This window comes from Vulpes vulpes, chromosome 11 (assembly GCF_048418805.1).
Source record: "Vulpes vulpes isolate BD-2025 chromosome 11, VulVul3, whole genome shotgun sequence".
NCBI lineage: Eukaryota > Metazoa > Chordata > Mammalia > Carnivora > Canidae > Vulpes > Vulpes vulpes.
Window position 1 is genome coordinate 27,810,709 of NC_132790.1, and position 18,970 is coordinate 27,829,678.

The 18,970-nt window shown below is 38.1% G+C and overlaps 1 protein-coding gene across 10 annotated transcripts in view; it reads left to right on the forward strand.

Annotated features, from left to right (window-relative positions):
* The first annotated feature begins 577 nt into the window (after positions 1 to 577).
* Positions 578 to 18,970, forward strand: part of EMSY (EMSY transcriptional repressor, BRCA2 interacting) — a 91,573-nt gene continuing 73,180 nt past the window's right edge. For 3 of the 10 annotated variants that reach the window (XM_072725954.1, XM_072725955.1, XM_072725956.1), the window contains exons 1-4: positions 777 to 898; positions 2,633 to 2,741; positions 15,006 to 15,181; positions 16,836 to 16,988. In XM_072725954.1, the coding sequence (XP_072582055.1) occupies positions 15,007 to 15,181; positions 16,836 to 16,988 (328 nt within the window). In that variant the 5' untranslated portion in view covers positions 777 to 898; positions 2,633 to 2,741; position 15,006. Of the gene's footprint in view, positions 899 to 2,632; positions 2,742 to 8,126; positions 8,227 to 9,914; positions 9,990 to 11,344; positions 11,387 to 15,005; positions 15,182 to 16,835; positions 16,989 to 18,970 lie in introns of all 10 variants that reach the window. The other 7 variants (XM_072725958.1, XM_072725959.1, XM_072725960.1 and 4 more) reach the window with 4 other exon arrangements.

The window sequence follows — 18,970 nt, forward strand, 5'->3', positions numbered from 1 at the left end:
CACATTTGTTCTGTGATTCAGTAAGAACAAAGGCTGAAGGGGGAACCTACCACGTCGCAGGGCCTCTAATAAATACCTTCTCCTCTGGCCTTTGGCAGCTAAAGCACGAGATACCACTATCATTCCCACTTCATACGTGGAGAAACCCGAAGCGGAGAACGCTCGGGTTCGCCTTCTCCACTGGCATCTCCGCTACCCTCAGACTGGGTTCGCCAATTGCGACGTCCGCTAAGTCGGTTCCTGCAGTGTGGATTCTCTCTCCTTGAGTTGCGCCTGGTGGAGGCTGGAGGCCGCTGACAATTGCTCCCATGACTCTGAGGAATCCGATCCTAATCCTCAACTGCACTTCAGGGACAAAGCTGCTTTTCTACCGTCCCTAACCTCCTCTCAGGGTAAAGGTCGCCGCAAAGCGTCAGCTCCAGCTACCGGCGCCATTTTGGCCTCTACGTGTGACGCCACACGTAGCAGAGAGCGCAGCCGATTGGTTGGGAGACGGCAGCCGGAGGAGAGGCGCGCAAAGCCTGAGAGGAGGGTATGGAGGAGAAGCCTAGGAAACTACAATCCCGGCCTTCCTTGCGCCTTCGACAGCACACCGAGAGCGAAAGAGGAGGGAGCTTGGGTTCGGACCACAACTCCCAGCACCTCCCGCGATATCTCCTCTTTCCTTTCAAAACGCGGAGGAAAAGAGGGACAGGGAGAATGGAGGCCTTCTGGAGTCTGTTCTCCGAAAGGCGGGAAAGGCGAACTACACCTCCCGACTGGCAGCGCGCGGCTGCGCCTGCGCCCTGATGCCTGTCGCCATCTTGCCCCTTCTGAGGCACCGCAAACAAACCCAATTCCTGGTGTTCCCTAGTCTTGGCGGAGGAGCCTTTTAGATGAGCCCCGAAAGGCCGGGCAGGTGGGTGACTCTCAGACAAGGCGCTGGGAAGAGCTGGCAGGTTAGCCAGGCTGGAGGACCGCCGGGCTAAGCTTTTGGTCCCCCGGGTTGGGACGCCCAGCCCCATCCTCCGTTGTCTCCTAACGGGATCGTGGGGCTCCCTGAGGTGTGCTGAGGGGGACTCTGGAAGGCCTGGTGCTGGGATCCTGGGGGTCCGGCTCCGGGAGCCTCCCGGTGAGTCTCGGCCTCTGCCTGGCTGTCCGCGCGCCTACTTTCTCTCCGTTGTCCTCTCGGCTGAGGGGGGAGTGGGGCGCTGATGCCGGCCGGGGCCCCTGACACCGGCTGCTGGCCCTGCCGGGCTTGGGTAGGGGGCTTGACATCGGGGTCGGCGCCGAGGGGCGCGGGTGAGGAGGGTGGGCGGGCTGCTCTTGTTGTGGTGCTGCTGGAGAGTGCGTGTTTGGGGAGGGGGCGGGGCGGGCTTGCCTCCTTGACACTTGAGCGGGGGCAGGATTACACGAGCTCCCGGCTCCGGAGCGGGCTCCCGCTGCTGCCGCCCCGATTCCCAGGGCGCCGCGGCCCCGCGGTGGGGTGCGCTGGCGGGGACGCGTCGGGATGCCGTGACGTGGTGCTCGCTTCGGGCGGTCGCCGGCCGCCTCCGAGATCCTGTCGGGAGGCGGGGACTGGCTGTGGAGGGAGCGGATTCCTTTGGCTCTGCCCCTTCTTCCTCCTCCCCACCCCTTTTCTTTATGTCATCCTGCCGGCCGGGGCGCGCAGTCCAGTTCTCCTGGCTCTGGGTTGGTCCGTAGCTGAGAGGACTATGGGAAGTCGGAGGAGGGGGGGGATCAGCTCCGGGCTCCGAGTTAGCAGCTCCAGTGCCTGCCACGGGATCTAGCAGTGATTACGGTTCGCTGCCTGACTCCTCGACTAGACAGTGAGCTCCCTCATTCGTTCGTTCATTCATTCATTCATTCACTCACTCGCTCACTCACTCATTCACTTTACTCACTCTTCTCTGTCTTCATTCATCTACTTAACAAATATTTACAGTGGATCTACTGTGTGCTAAGCAGGTATTGTGCAAGCGCCCAGCGCTGTTGTCTTTTCATCCTCTAGACCAATTCCCAGTACGAAGTAAGTTCCTGACATCTAAACTTTTGGTAAATGATTGTTTAGTGACTACAGGGTGTAAATTCATCGTTCATTGTTTTAAGACTTGAGAAGAAAGTTTTTTGTTAAGTTCCATTAGTCCATGTAACGCGCTAGGAACTTTATGTATTTTACCTCTTGTAACTTCTAAGTGAGAGAGCTGACGCAAATGAAGTAACTTGGCGCAGGTCACACAGGGAATAGCACCTATTTTTTAAACAACATGCCAGCCACTATAAGAACTTCAAATACTTTTCTATAAGCCTTATAACAGATTGGATGATAATACCTCTGTTTTACAGGTGTGGAAAATTTTTGCCCAGATAGGCCACTTTTCCAGGATCACCCAGCCAGTGAGTTGAAAGCTGAAACTAGAAACTGGAGGTGTCTAACTCTAAAGCCTGTGCCCTTTCCATTATCCTGTGCTGGAATAATAAGTTCCGGAATGGTTGTTTAGTTCTTCCTTTGTCAGAAGTTGAAAAGTGAGGTGGTGAAATAGAATCGTGAGATATTTTTACTGGTTTTACTTCTTAGTGTGTAGATCTCCAGGTAAGTGGCATTTTTAATGTACTTTGGTAATTTGATTTTTGTTTCATTTTGTTTTGGTAGGGAAGACAAGCTCTTTGGGGCTACCAAAAAGAAGCAGCAATGCCTGTTGTGTGGCCAACCCTTTTGGATCTCAGCAGGGATGAATGCAAAAGGATTCTTAGAAAATTGGGTACGATTTGCATTTTTTATGTTTTATGCCTTTCTGTGATAACTTTTCCCTTTCTGTTTTTGTCATGGCTGTTTGCCTGGATGTTATATCTCATGCTGCACTAGAAATTATTTAGAGGTGTACTCCCTATCGTACTCCTTGTTATTTCCCTAGTGCCTTGCATAGTGCTTTGTACTTAGTAGGTGCATGGACCATAGTAATAAAAATAGTAGCTAAGAGTTCTTGAGGGGTATTGGGCTATTCTGAGTTCTTTTCATTCAATATCTTATTTAATCGTCACTTATTTAATCGTCATTCAATATCTTATTTAATCGTCACTCAAATCGTCACTTTGTACTTAGTAGGTGCATGGACCATAGTAATAAAAATAGTAGCTAAGGGTTCTTGAGGGGTATTGGGCTATTCTGAGTTCTTTTCATTCAATATCTTATTTAATCGTCACTCAAATGGGAAAGGTAGGGGTTTTTTGTGTTTTCCGTTTTACAGATGACAAAACTGAAGCTTAGAACCCAAGGTGCTGCTGATAGTAGTTCATGGAGTCAGGATTGTAACCCAGGAAATATGATTCCAGTCTCACTTTAACATACTTTTAGCCTTCGTGAATGTATGTATGAATTAAATACTGTTTCTGAATTCTAAGTAAATATTAACTATGTTGACTTTCCTGAATTGTATTTAGTATCAGTAATAAAACACGCCTTATGTTTATAATTAATTATTTTGAGCTTCTTTTCCTTTAGAGCAACCTTTCTCAACTTGTACTTTAAGGGAGAGAATTAAGCACTAATGCTAGGCCTAATCCATTGTATGTAATGAACTAACTTCTTTTTATGCATTTAGGATGGGAATAGTTTTGTCTATTCTTGGGAAAATTGAGTTACTGAAGTCATGTTTTATATTCTGTGGTTCAAATGAGGAACTTTGGTTGAGAACTAATGCTTTAGACTATAAGATCCAAGAAGGACCTTGCTGTCTTCTTTATCACTATAGTTCCAGGGTAGCACATAGAGGGTGCTCAGTAAACGAAAGAATAGTTTGAAAAAGAACACTAAATGTTTTGGAAGTCGATATGAATTATTGGAATATTTATGATTTTGGAGGGGAAAGTGTGGGCGTTGAATTCAGAGGGACCTGGGGTCTTGGTCTTGTCACTCATGACCCACAAGATCAAGGACAGTGTATTTAGTCTTCTTAAATCTATTGTCACTTTGGTAAAAGATGCATAATAATATCTGCCTCATAAGTTTGTTATGTGGATTAATTGTATATAAAAGGGGTCTACTACAGTACTTGACATCAGAAGGTATAGTGTTTTAGAGCAGTTGCTTTCAGACATTTATTTATTTGCAGGTGAATCTTCAAAGGAAATCCTTGTTGGGAATTCTTTTCTGTAAATCTGAAGTGTAGCTGCCGTAGCTGAGTTGGTCCTGTCTGCTAGTAACATTTACCCTTTTTATTTCCCCTCAGGCCACTATGAGGATTTCTCTTATTTTAAACTATTTCTTACCATTGTATTGTAGGATGTTTAGAGAGCTTTTTTGGACAATCCCTCCATTATTATTTTTTTCCTTTAATCTTATATCCAAACTTTTAGTACTAATTCAAGGATGATTTTCTACACACTTACATGCAATTGCTATAGCTTTCTAGCTACCATTTTTAAAGTTGGACTGGTATTTACTTCATAGCTAAAATAATTGCAAATGAACAGATCGCAGCTACAGTAGATTGGATTAGAATTTCTGGGCTTTTGGGACCTTGAGTCAAGAGATTACCTTTAAATATAAAATTGGTAACCTTTAAGTCTAAATTTATCCTTAACTTTAGCCAGAGCTGTGTGGATAATGTTGCTAGAGAGCTGTTTCTATACAAAAGAAAACAGCCTTCCTACAGGGTAATGTCATCTTCTATGACCCTTCACTTTGGGAGGTGAGCCTTGATAGTGATTTGCAGAAGGACTTCCTCCCCACCCGTTGGCTCATTATCATAACAATGAAACTTTTGAATTGCCTTCAAACACTGGTTTTAGGTCCAAAGTTTAGAGAAAGTACTGTATTTAAAGATTAATTTAAAATATTTTAAGAATTAGATTTGTTCTTTTAAAAATAGTTATAAATCATTTAACAAAAATGCTAAACGTTTACATTTTACTTAAGTATAAAGACTGGGATAGAGAATTTTTTTTTTTAGCAATATAATGAACATACCAATGATAGATAAATGCTTTCCTCCTTCTATCCTGCCTTTCCCCTAACCTATTTTTAAAAAACCATTCCGGAGCTACAACTCCAGCATGCGACTTCATGCTTCATGTACTATAGTATAAATGAAGTGCTGATTTATTTATTTATTTATTTTTTTAATGGATGTGTTGAAGACTTTGTAAAGTGGCTTGGCAAATCTTTTTGTTTTCTGTGGTGTTTGCTTGTATCTCTTATTAAATTGTTATTTATGTGTCATTAAACACTACAAGAGAATGGTACCAGAAATACCAGAAATTCAACTAAGTTTGATATTTGTCAGGATCTGAGGATACCCTACAAAATGGAAATCAAACGTGAAGGAGGTTGGGCAGCCAGCCTGTAAAGGTTCTTTACAACAAGTGAATTTCTGGAGAAGGTGGGAAGTGCCTCGGATTGTATGATACTGGTAACTGTGGTCTGAGTCCATTTTGTGTGAGGTTACCACTGCTTACTTTTGTCCATGACTTCTTAATTAGACTTGGAATGAGACTTGAAATGTCAAAAACCTTTGCCACATTTCTTTGGTTAATTTCACTCTTTGAAGTAGTATCTTGATCACCATAAATTGCATAGGCCAAAAGTGAACTTTCTTTTTCTTTTTCCTCATACGGCTTTCTCTCTCTGACCTCTCCATTTATTTTTATGGTATTGCCCTTCTCCTAAATATCTCACACACTACAAAACCTGATTCCTTTCCTTCTCCTGTTTCTGCAGTCAACTACTGAGTCCTATCAAATACAACTTTTTAGCCTGGAATTAGGCTTCTTTTGGCCCCAAACAACTTTTCCATTTTCATCCTTCTTGATTCCTGTGTATGTGTCTCTTGGATTTTAACTACCTTGAGAATAGGGACTTTGTTTTGTTCATATGATATTCTGCATGGTACCTTGTAGTAGTAGTAAAGTGCAACTGAGTTTGGTTTGAGTTAGTGACTATCCAAATACTTTCCCAAAAGTAAAACTCTAGTCACTGACTGTTACTGGAAAGTTGATGTCTATTTGAGAAGTTATTTGCTCTTTTACTCTTTTCCTTTTGCATATTTGCATTTTTTCTCCTGCTTGCTTAGAGCACACTTTCTAGACTGGATGATGTGTTTCTCCTCTATGCTTTTACCACTATATTATAAACTGTATCATCATTGTTCGATGACTTGTTTCACTGTAGCTTTATTCAGAGTTAACTCTATGAAGGCAGGATTTAGCATACTATCTGGTACATATATAATAGGACTCAGTACTGATTTGTTAAATAAAATATTCTGTAAATGAGGCATTAATTTTTAGTATAGTGATTTCTTAGTTGGTTATCCCCAGTGTCTTTCTGAACTCTACTTTGGGTCCTGATAAAAGCTAAAATATATGTGTTTTCTGGTACTAGATATTTCCTTTATTACTCAGAGCAGGAAAGCTTTGTCCTTCCAGAGAGACCCCATGAAACATCTACATGGTCTTCAGGATACATTGAATATGCAGCATGTTTACACATGGGATAGTTCATTTGGATTAGACATTTCTGCTTAATAGTCAGCTCACTTTTTTTTTGACTCTTAGAATTGTGAATAACATGAACTGAATGAGGCTACTAGTTTATTATTGGTGTACCTAGGATGCAGATATGCCTGCCTTCATTATTTGTGTGTCAGACATTGGGAAATGCCAAATACTAGTATCAACTTGAATTGACTAAGAAGGTAACTAGTTTGGACACTTATTTCCTATCATTGTATTTTGCTTGGATATACCTGTCTCATAGTGTTAATGGCTTAAGACAACTATTTTTTCTTTTGATTCTGTGGTTGCTGCTTTTGCCTGAACTCTCTCATGTGGCTGTACCACTAAGCTGGTAGTTTAGCTAGTTGACGAGGCTCAGCTCTGATGGGCCTCTCTCCATGTGGCTTTTCATCCTGAGCTTCTTCACAGCTTGGTAATCTCAAGGTTCCAAGAGAGCAAGGCCTTGTGTGCAAATGTTAGTGAACTTCTGTTTGTGTCATGTATGGTGATGTTCCACTGGCCAAGGCAAGTCACATGCCAACCCCAGAGTTAGTGTGGGAAGGGACTGTATAAAAGTAATACCAAAAAAAAAAAAAAAAAAAAAAAAAAAAAAACAATTCCCAAGGAGTGCAGGCATGGTTCATTGGGAGCCAGTGAGGACTTTTTGGTTTTATATGTATATATATTTTTAAAGATTTTATTTATTTATTCACGAGAGACAGAGAGAGAGAGAGAGGCAGAGACACAGGCAGAGAGAGAAGCAGGCTCCATGCAGGAAGCCCAATGTGGGACTTGATCCTGGGACTCCGATATTACCCCCTGAGCCAAAGACAGATGCTCAACCAGTGAGCCATCCACGCGTCCCTGGTTTTTATTTTAACCAGTGTTGGAAACTGACTGTTTCATTTCATAATGATTGTTGCTGTGGAAAGATAGTGAAACTGTCTGGTACAGGGGTTTAGTATATTATATCTGGCTTGCTATGAGAGCAAGTCATGTTCCCTAACTTCTCTTGGTCATTTCAATAGTAGATGCAGATGATCTTAAATCTGGAATGTCTCTCCTAGATAAAGAAATTAAGGTTCAGGGATAAGAAAGGACTTGCCCAAGTTCACACAACTATTAAGTGGTGGTACTGGCGCCAGAATCTGGTTATTTGACTCTTATTCTAGGAGTTTTTCTGTTGTACAGTACTTGTGGTACTTTCAACCCAAGGAGGGAGGTAGAAGGTAGTTTGAGTGCTAGGCAGGGCTAAGGAATTATCTCAAAGATTGGTCAGTGTAGATACCGGTCAGTAAAGCTAAAAATTTCTCTTATTGGCCTTGTATCACTGGGAGCCTGTTTCCAGTTGTTGGTAGCATCTGAGTTAAACATTCTTTAATGATAAGGTATGAGAGAAAATATTTGCCATTGATTTTTCTACTTAAACAATTTTATTTTTATGACTCCTGGGAGGCAATAAAAAACAAGATATCCAGTTATAAAAGCCACATTTCAATCAGTGCTCTTAAATAAAATTTTTGAGAGGAAATTTTAAAATTTTGTGTATTTATTGATTTCTAGGGTTTTTTTTGCCCTGAAGTTTCACTATATGTAGCGACAGTATTAAAATATTGAAGGCCTATCTTGATAAAATAATTTTCTTCTTCTAGAATTGGAGGCATATGCTGGAGTTATCAGTGCACTTCGGGCACAGGGAGATCTCACCAAGGAAAAGAAAGATCTTCTTGGAGAACTCTCAAAAGTTCTTAGGTAAATTATCATAAAAGTTTGTGAGATGTGACTCTAGAAATTCATTTTGAGGGGTGTTAGTACTTTTCATTCTCAAATTGAAGACAGAGGTGTTCACGTTGTTGGTACTTAGATATCCCATCCCAGTTGTGTGCTTTGTTACAGAAAGTTATATAATTTATCATTTATTCTGTAGTCAAAGCGTTTAATGCAGGTTATTTTAGGTTTGGGTCACCTGAGAAGGGGAGGTATTTTTGAAGGAAAGAAGAGCTAGTAGCAACAAGATCTAAAGACCTGGAGTGGCCCAGTGGCATTTGTTGGGAGGGAAGAAGGAGATGCTAGGAAGTTGTTGTCTTAGAAATGAGCGGTTTTTATATAGTCATAGCCTTGAGAATAATATATCCCCTTAGCTTCCTGCCAGAGTGGCAATTGAATCTGTTAAAAAAATTCTAGTGAATGGGATTCTTTGATACCTTGTCTTTGATCCATTCTAACATCTTGAGCTTTCTCAGAAAATGTTCTGATTTAACTGAGGTTTCCTTTCTACATTTAAAACCATTTTGTCCTATTCCTTTTTTAAATGAAAATAGGGAAGACTCTTTTCCTATATTTGGTTGACAGTAATATGGGGATATTATTAAGTCAAATTCTTACTCTTATTGTCTTCATATTTAACAACTTACATATTTTTTGTTTGTTGTTTCTTTCTTTTTCTTTTTTTTTTAAATTTAATTTATTTATGAGAGACAGAGAGAGAGAGAGAGAGAGAGGCAGAGACACAGGCAGAGGGAGAAGCAGGCTCCATGCAGGGAGCCGGATGTGGGACTCAATCCTGGGACTTCAGGATCATGCCTTGAGCAGAAGGCACACACTCAACCACTGAGCCACCCAGGCGTCCCTTGTTTGTTGTTTCTATTTCCTCATAAATCTGCTTTCCAGCCCCTTAAGTATTTTAGTTGATAATACTGATTTAGCATAAGCAGTAAAGATTACAATTTGAAGAGTGGAATTCATTTTGAGTATTTATGAGTGGAATGAGTATAGCCTTTTTTCACTTGTTTAGTATTAACTTTACATGTATTTAAATAGGAGCAATGTAAGCACATTTTTACTGTAATGGTAACATAGTGTAATGTAGAAGACATACAGCTGAAAGCTGAGGTGTTAAGTAATAAGAAAGTAATGTCCCAGTGTCAAATTTCATAGCGTATAGCCACAGGAAATAGATTATCTTGCCACTTTTGTTTCTTTATTATATTCACTGAACATAAAATTATAGACTCTTAAGCTTTAGAAAAGACTTTAGAAGACTTTCTTCCAAATGCCAAAATCCTCTTAGTAGTCATGATTAAGAGTCATTCAGTGGTTGTTTGCATATTTAGATAACAGGAACCTCTGCTAATCTTGAACATGGTCTGACATTTCTGAGTTTTGGAAGTAATGGCTTGATATCAAGCTGATTTGTCTTCCTGTGATTTTTAATTTGCAACTAATTCTCTCTGCAGTTACACAAAATCAGTATGAACTCTTTTCTATGATTTTAGTTTAAAGCATCTGAAGATATATGTTAGGCACCTGTCTATTTCTTTTCACAAATCAGTCTTGTCCCCCCTCCTCCCCAAGCAGAATGTTGACTTAAACATTTAGTAAAAGTATAGAAAAGAGCTGCCTGCTTGGCAGAGTTCTATAATGGCTATTTTTTTTCATAGCATCTCAACAGAGCGCCACCGTGCTGAAGTTCGGAGAGCAGTAAACGATGAACGGTTAACAACAATTGCACATAAGTAAGCCATTAGTCATACAACCCCTGATTTTTTATGACATAGTATAACGTAGTTTTGAAACAGTCTTCCTGTTGTATAGCAGATTCCTGAGACTTTTATCTTAAGAGTAATATTTCTATACTCAGGGATCCTGACCATAGAGGTGTTAACTGTTTATTCAGTTGGTTATGTTTTTGCATTTGGTTAGGCAAGCTTTAAGTACTCAGGTCAAATCCCGTTACAATGTAATCTCTGCATAAAAGGCCACCACAATTTAACAGATGATTCACTTTTTAAAGTTCAGTGATAAAGTAGTAGGCTCCACTAATTTGACAGCCCCTTAGAGGTTCTTTGTAATGGTATTTGGTATGTATATTGCTTTATAAATAGGCATTATAAATTTTTTATGACTAATATTTCATGTTTTTTGAGATTCAGTAAAAGATAATATATGTTCTGCTTTTAAGAAATATGAATATATCTTAATTTGCTTTTAAAAAGCCAATAAAATAAAATTATGAAGGATTCTTATCAAGTTGTTTTTAGATCATTATAACTGTTTGACAGATGGGGTGGAGGGTGGTGAAGGACTAAGGGCAGGGATCAAACATTAGTAGAGTATGTATGGAGAGAGTGCCTCCTAAAGAATAGAAAGGAACAACAACAACAAAAAAGAATAGAAAGGAACAGAAATTGTCCTTAAATGTTAATGAAAGATGACAGGAACATATCATAAAAATAATGTACATTACAGTATAACTCATTTGTTTTTTATTTTTATGTTTTAATGAGAAATAAAACTAAAGGAAAAAAATTTAATGCATTTCCATAATGTGATAAATAGTGCATTTAAACCAATTGGCAGTATTTGAATTGACCCTGTAGACATTAGCTTCAAGTTGTGCTTCGCTGTTCCTCATTTTATTTAACTTATAAAATGGGGTGCTACCTTTTTAACTGCATAGTTTGAAAGTTTAGACATTTGAATTTTGAGATTTTTCAGTGATAGGTATGTATGCACTGTAGGAGTTTGGAATTTTCCCACTAGAGACATTAAGTATTTAGTTGTTAGGCCTACATGGTTGAAACATTCAAATGTTAATGTGTTCCTTCTTTAATTTGCTCTAAACTTTTGAATTGGGATGCTCTAAAAATAATAACTGAACCTATATTCTAATTTGAGAAGGTAATAAGAAACTTATGTGCTAGATAATAAAGTAGTAAACAATAGCTTACATTCAGAGGCACTTAGAGACAAAGTACCTTAAAAGCATTGGAAAAATATTGTGGGGCAATTAGTTGTAAGTTGATGCATCAGTTTCATACTTAAAGGATAACACTTATTTAGTCTCCTTTTCCTTTTTTCCCCTTTAAAGAATGAATTTATCCTTATATTTGGGTGAAAGACCAAGTTACAGGTATGCAAATAGGTTATTATTATTTCAGGCTTTTTCTTGTATTATTTCAAAATTGAAGCTCTCAATTATTCAGGGGCACATATTCCCATTTATGAATTAACCGTGCCCTCTGCTTTTCCTTCTCTTCCCCTCCTCCCCCTCCTAATACTGCCCACCCTTTAGCCATTTTGCTGCTTGGGAGTACCTCTAGTCAGAGGGTGGGAAGGGAGAGGAGGTGAAAATTTTAATTAGTCATTTTACTACTTATTAGTTGTCCTGGAAATGGTTTGGTGGAAGAATTTAAAAGCATTTGCCAAAGTATTTTTGGATAATATGTGGATTTCTTTAATCTGTTTGACCTCTCCCTTTCCCTCCTCTCTCTATTAGCATGGATAATTGAGAGTTGGCTTTTATCTGCCTGTGTTTCCTTTTTTTCTCTCCTTTCTGATTTCCTTACTACATGAATTTAATTTTCTGAAGAGTTTACTTCAGCATATAATTTTGAAAGCTTCTTAGGTCTTCCTATACTCCTGTTTTAATATTTTATGCTGTGGTTTTAGTTTGACTAGGTGTCATATTTTACTTGTTGAGCCCAGGGTTCGGTGAGTGTGGAATGATGAGGAAGGCATAATCCTGTATTCTCTACATCTCCTCCGCCCTCTTTCCCTCAGAAATAGCAACAGAACCTAGATCCAAAGATTATAGGAGGGCTTCATACTCTGAGCCTGAAAAAAGTGACTGGAGCCAAGTAGGAATGCATCTGAACTGACTGCATTCCCTTTCTCCTTTCCCTTCCCTCCCCCACTCAAAATAGCAGCTTAGGCCAGAAGGAATGTGGTTGAAAGGTGAAGAGAAAGCCGAGAAGATTGAGCACAAAGGAGGTGGAAACAAAAGGAGCTGGGTGTCTGGGATCAAAGAAAAGCCTTGCTTATGGCTTGAAGCATAACACGTGTTTATTATTCGGCACCAGACCATTTATTAAGTTTGATACTTGAATCCAGTTTCAGAACATGTCAGAATATTATAATATTAAAACCTGAAATATCAAGGGACTTCAGAGTTTTTAATTGTGCCACTCTTGCCAGCATTGTCTCTAGCGTTCAAAGAAAGTGGCTATCTGGAATATACTGTTGTCTTAACTCCTTCCCCATAAGCCAAACATTCATAGGTTACTGTGTGAGTTTCTATGTGAGGGTAAAAATTTTTTGCTGCTGCGCTGCATACCAAAGGATGTGAGGGCCAAGGTTGTTTCATTAGGATCATGTTAGGTTTCTCAGGAAAGGGGCTGGAGCAAGGTTTCTACCCTCCCTTGCCATATTTAATCTAAATACATTGAAACTTAGATATTCCAGGGAAGCCCTGGACTAAGATGTTTACAAAAATCTGTAAAATTCAGTTTAGATGATTTGTGCCACTAATGCATATTTACACCCTCTTTACTAAGCAAAAAGGAATTTTTGATCTAATTCTAACATAATTTCTCACTCACTTAAAAAAAGTTTGAGCATGTTTGCATGAGTAGAAATTTGGAAGATTTACAGATCTCTTTGAAAGTTGCAGTTGTGTCTTTTGCACTGCAAATTCTGTCTTATCAATAGCAAATATTCTGTGTTTCAAATTATTAATCTTCCATAATTTCTGCCACCATTTAAACAATGCACCAGGTAAGTGTAGACATCACTCTACTTATGTGTAAACTCTCACATAGCAAATTTACTGGTGATATTCTAATAAAATGATAGCAAAATAGGCGTAAGGCAAGAAAACACTAAATAGCTTTTAGAATTTTTTTCTTCAACAATTAGCTGTAGCCTAATTCTGTTTCTCTTTTCTTGTTTATACCATTCTCTGTTCCAGAACTAGTGTCAAATTGGAGATTATGTAATGAGAAATTTGTAGAGTTAATTGGGGTTTTAGGAACTACTCTTTCCCTTGTCTTAGGTAGGACTGGTTAAACAGTTTGCAGATTTCTTGTAGTAACCTAACTAGATTCATCAACTTTTAGAGATTATGTAATGAGAAATTTGTAGAGTTAATTGGGGTTTTAGGAACTACTCTTTCCCTTGTCTTAGGTAGGACTGGTTAAACAGTTTGCAGATTTCTTGTAGTAACCTAACTAGATTCATCAACTTTTAGAAATTTTACGTTCTGAACTGAATGTAAATCCTTCTCACGTTGTAAAGTAATTTATTTGTTCCATTCAGCTAAAGTTGATAATCATTAGACAACGGTGTCCAATTAGTATAAATCAAAGGCAAATGTTAGACATAAAACTCTTTTGAAAAATTTTATACTTCCTACTTGTAATGTGGCAAATAATGTCAGTAGTATGATGTATACATGTTGAAGGAAACATTTAGTGGCTGTGTGACCTTAGGGAATTTATTTAACCTCTCAGTGACTCAGTTTCTCCATCCACAAAATGGAGATAATATTACCGATTTCATAGGATTATTGAATTATGAATTAATACCTAGAAAATGTTTAAAATAGTGCCTGACCTAGAAAAAGTGCTTAGTTGATGTTAACTACCGTCATCATCATTATCGTTATTCCATTTTCCACTAATGAGGGGTTTTGTGTACACTAACTATAAAGAGTCAGTGGACATTAAGAGTCTTAAGCTCTAGATTGGGTTGTAGAATCTTTGGTTTGGAAAAGAAGCAGAAATATTTCTGATTTAGTAATGAGATTGATTAATTGGTTCTGGGTAAATTTTAAGCCTTGACACTTATCATTAGGAAAAGTGATACTGCCATTTGTGGAACCAAATCAAGAGAAGGGACACAATTGTCTTTTCATATTTCAACCATATTTCAGTTGGATTCCTGTGATAAAATTTGCCCAAGAAGTTGAGAGTAGAGAAACAGAATAGTGTCTGCTTAGGGGGGGATAGTTCAATGGCCTCAAATACTTCTTAGAGTGAAGAGTGGTATAAGTAAAATTAAAGTTGTGGTAGGTTTCTTCCAGTGACTTCAAATCAGTCTGTTTTTTAACATGAAAGATACTAATATAACACACTGTCAGTGACACATGCAGTGATATAAAAGACCCCCTTCTATCCCTCTGTACTTAGTCTCCCTCGTTTACTGCCTCAGTTTCCCTTGTTTGAAAGCCTTAGAACCTCTGGCCATGCAGGCAGTTAGATCATTTTTGCAAAGGTTCAGTGAGTTTTATCCTTAATTATTAAGGAGAATCTAATTTTATTTTTTTTATTTATTTGTTTATTTTTTTTAAGGAGAATCTTATTTTAAAAGTTACAAGTACTTTTTACCTTTTTAGTTGAATTACAAAATTAAGTTCTAAAAGTTAGTAGATGTACTAGTTTTCATTAGCAATGCCAGATTTAAACTAATGAAAATAATGTCAATATTTAGAAGGCATAGGAAAATTTTTCATAGTTTCAATTGTGTTAATTATAAGATTCAGATTATAAAATAAAATGTGTAAGAACTTAAGTGTGTGTGAAATCCCTTAAATTCTGATAATCATAATTTTGATTTTGCTTGCTTAAAATAAAGCCTCTCCTACTCACTCAGGATACTTTTTATAATTTAAAAAGTTATATTTGCTTGAGAAAATAGTTGATTCATTCTTAGTGATTGAGAACCCTTGTAGCAGCATTTTCTTTTTTGTTTAGTATGTCTGGACCTAATAGCTCTTCAGAATGGTCCATTGAAGGTCGTCGCTTGGTTCCACTGATGCCCCGGTTGGTTCCCCAAACTGCCTTCACTGTAACAGCTAACGCTGTTGCCAATGCAGCTATCCAGCACAATGCATCTCTTCCGGTGCCTGCAGAAACAGGAAGTAAGGAAGGTGAGTAGAAAACTACTTCTGTGTATAGAGATGACTTTTCTTAGATTCTTCAAGAAAAGGTGTTCTGTTTTTCATTGTTTTTAATCCCAGTGTATGAACGTTGCAAACCACAGTGAGCAACTCTTATTCTGACACTAGAAACTGCCAAGTTTTTAGTCTCAGGCAAAACTAAATCTCCCTTTTGTTCAAAGTGTGAATTCTATTCATCACAAAATTGCAAAAAGCCTTCTTGGAATGAATCTTTTGTATGAGTGTATCTTGTTAGAAGTGGATAAAAGGCCTTAATGGGTGACATGGAAGATAAATGATAGTATTTACCTGCTGGAGAAAGATGCCTAACTGATTACTTAGACAATAAAGCTCTGTTTTTATCTTCTGGAATCAGTGGTATATTGTATTTTTCTGTTCTAGTCAATGTTCTGAATCTGTTAGACTACCTGGCAGAAGAGAAGACTTTCTTCTTATTTAATCTAGTAATTGACACATGCTTTAAAAATTCTTGAATTCTCTTGAGGTCACTAAGAGTGGTATTAAACTTGAAAGCGCATATTTGGATTGATGCTAGTAGTTTGGTTTAGTGTTGCTTGAAAATAACCCTGAAGATAAGGCAATTTTCAGATTACTTTGGGGAATTGTTTCTTGACTAGCCATGGGTCTTGGGGTAGAATGAGACACTTCATGCATGCCAGGCTCTGTTTTAGGCTGAAGGAAGCTATATTTTGAGCTATTGGTACAGGTACCAATGTACAAACTTGGCCTCCACCGAGTTCCTGTTTTCTTTGTTGTAGGAGAGGTATCTTTCTTCTCTTCCTGCTTTCACCTTTTCTATCCAACTCTCTGGTAGAGTGAAGAGTATAGGATTTCTAATAGTCAGATCTGTGTTCCTGAGTCCTAGTTAGCCATTTCTTAGCTATGTGACCTCCAGCAGCTCTTAGCTTCTGTGAACATTAGGTTCCTCATCTTTAAAATGAGGATGTGGTATTGTAAGAATTAGTGATAATATATAGAAAGCATTTAGCATAGCGCATAGTACTCAGTAAATGGTGCCTTGTGAACTATTCTTGCTTCTTGCTGTTATTCAAGAAATTGACATATGATGTGTCATTACGGTAGTAGAATTATTGTTGCACTGCTTGGATGACAAGTGATTCGTAAGTTGTTTTATGATAAAGTTACCTTGCTGTGGTTCCCCCCTAGTAGTCAAGTTGGAAATTGCCATGGTTAGGGAAAAATTATGCATCACTCCATCATTGGTTCTGTTATCACTATTAAAAGAGACTACAAATATGTACCTTTTGTCTAACTCCTGCCATGAATGAAAATTTTTTTTTCTCAGTATTATTTATTTTTTAATTTTTTAATTTTTTCTCAGTATAGTTTTAAACTTGATTTTTTTGTAACTGTGCTCTTCTCCATTGGCAATGTTACCTTTAGATCAGCTATTAAATACTTGAGGAAAACCCAGTGAAGTGATGATTTTCAGGAAGGGTTATTAATACCTTTTAACTTAATGGACCTAATACCTAGTAATGGCCTCTAACTTCTGATCACATGAAAATGTTAAAATTGGCCTGCAGTAAGAAAATTATTTTTCTGTATATGCGTGGACAGTTTTGGTGAAAGTTAACAGCAAACTTTTTTATCGTTCCTTCAGTAGTGGTTTGCTATTCCTACACAAGTACCACGTCAACCCCAACCTCTACCCCTGTTCCAAGTGGCAGCATAGCAACGGTTAAGTCTCCAAGACCTGCCAGTCCTGCCTCCAATGTAGTTGTCTTGCCAAGTGGAAGTACTGTTTATGTCAAAAGTAAGTGATATTCTCAGTGTTATCAGGGCCTCTTGGCTAAATGCTGCAGCATAGGCTCTGATTAGATCTGCCTTCCTGGATTAAATCATCGGTCCACTGGCTATTAGCAGTGGTTAGTTTTTGAAGGTTGTAAATTCCTTTCTTTACCCGTGACTAGGTATATATTGCTTTTTAATCAGTTCTGGGGGTTGAGAAATTACTTCTTTTTTGTTCTCCTTGGGAAATCTTCCTTGAACAGTGCTATTCTTCAAGTATTCGCTTGTTTTGATTGTCATGGAATAGAAATGTAAATGGAAACTGAAGAAATGTGCTTATGTGATTTATTTAGTGTTTACTTCTATAATTGTAATCTTTGTAATGTTTTTTAAAAATTATTTATATAGCATATCATCCAACTGTTAACATTCTAGAGAGTCCATCTTTTGTTTTTCTAGTTGACTGTAAGCCTATGAAGTTTCTTTGCGGTTTTTAGCTCCTTGAGTCTATTCTGTGAAGCAGTTTAATGTCCAGGTCATTTTTTGGTTTTAGTTTCTGTTATATCAATACTATTCTGCCTTTGTTATCAGCTGGAGATTATTAGTATTTGATTTTCATTTTTTCTCAGTATAGTTATAGACTTGATATCTTTGTAACATTTAGAGGTAGAGCTTGCTGTTTTAGGAGTGATTTTAGGTCATTGTCAGCCTTATTTAAATTAGTCTAATAATTGAAGGTATAAGGAGTTATATTTTATTAACAATTCCATAAGTAATGCTGTGTACTTTTTTTTTGTCTGCTCTATAGAGATTTCCTATGTATGTTGTAAGGTTTTATGTTCTTCATCTGATTTAAGAAAAAAACAGTCTACAAAAACAGTTGAGGCTTTAGTTCATAAAGATTGGGATCTATCTGGAACTATTAAGTTTATATCTGATTTCTGTAGGAGTAAGAGATTTATTTTTTTAGTTCTCTTTTTTTAAGTTTATTATTATTGTTTTTAGTAATCTCTACACCCAACATGGGGCTTGAACTCATGACCCTCAGACCAAGAGTTGTGTGCTCTTCTGACTGAGCCAACCAGGCGCCTCGTGATCTATTTTTTGATCATTTTTAAAACATTGAAAGTGAATCCCAAACCCGAGGAAACCTTTTCACATAATATGTAGTTTGAAACAATAGGAAATTTACTGCTTTATTCTCAGGAGTCAGACAGGCAACACTAGTTTGGGATATAATCATTCATTAATCTAGCTTCATATGTGCAAGGCACTATACCAGGGAAGCAAACCGATAAGTCTTAGTCATTGCCCTCTGGGAGCCATAATAATGGAAGATGTGCAGACCAACAGCTACATTGCCATGGGGTAAGTGATACAGAAGGGAATATACAAAGTGCTTAAGCTCAGAGGAGATGTGGATTAGTTTTGCTTAGCGGAGTAAGAGAGAGCTTCACTAAGATGATTTGCAGGATGATGAAGAGTTCGTTGATGGTAGGCAGTATTCCCCAAAGAACAATAGCATATGGAGATTCTGGATGGATAGAATGTAGTAAGGTGGCTTTAGGGAATGGTGAGCAGTACAGTATACTAGCATTATAGACGTGCACAGGGTTGGGTGGAACAGGGTATAGTTAACCCATGAGCAATGTGGGGCTTAGGGCTCTGACTCCCTGTGCTGTTGAAAATCTGCATATATAACTTGACTTCTCAAAAATTTAACTACTAATAGTCTATAGTGGACCAGAAGTCTTGCTGATAACATAAGTGGTCGACTAATACATACTTTGTATATGTATTATATACTGTATTCTTAGAATAAAGTAAGCTAGAGAAAAGAAAGTGTCATTTAAAAAGTCATAAGGAAGAGGAAAGAGAAACATTTGCAGTAATGTACTATGTTTATCAAAAAATATGCACATATTAGTGTACCTGTGTACTTCTAACCTGTGTGTTTGTAGGTCAACTATATTGTGTTCTTGGAAAGCTGTAGAACCTCAAATGATG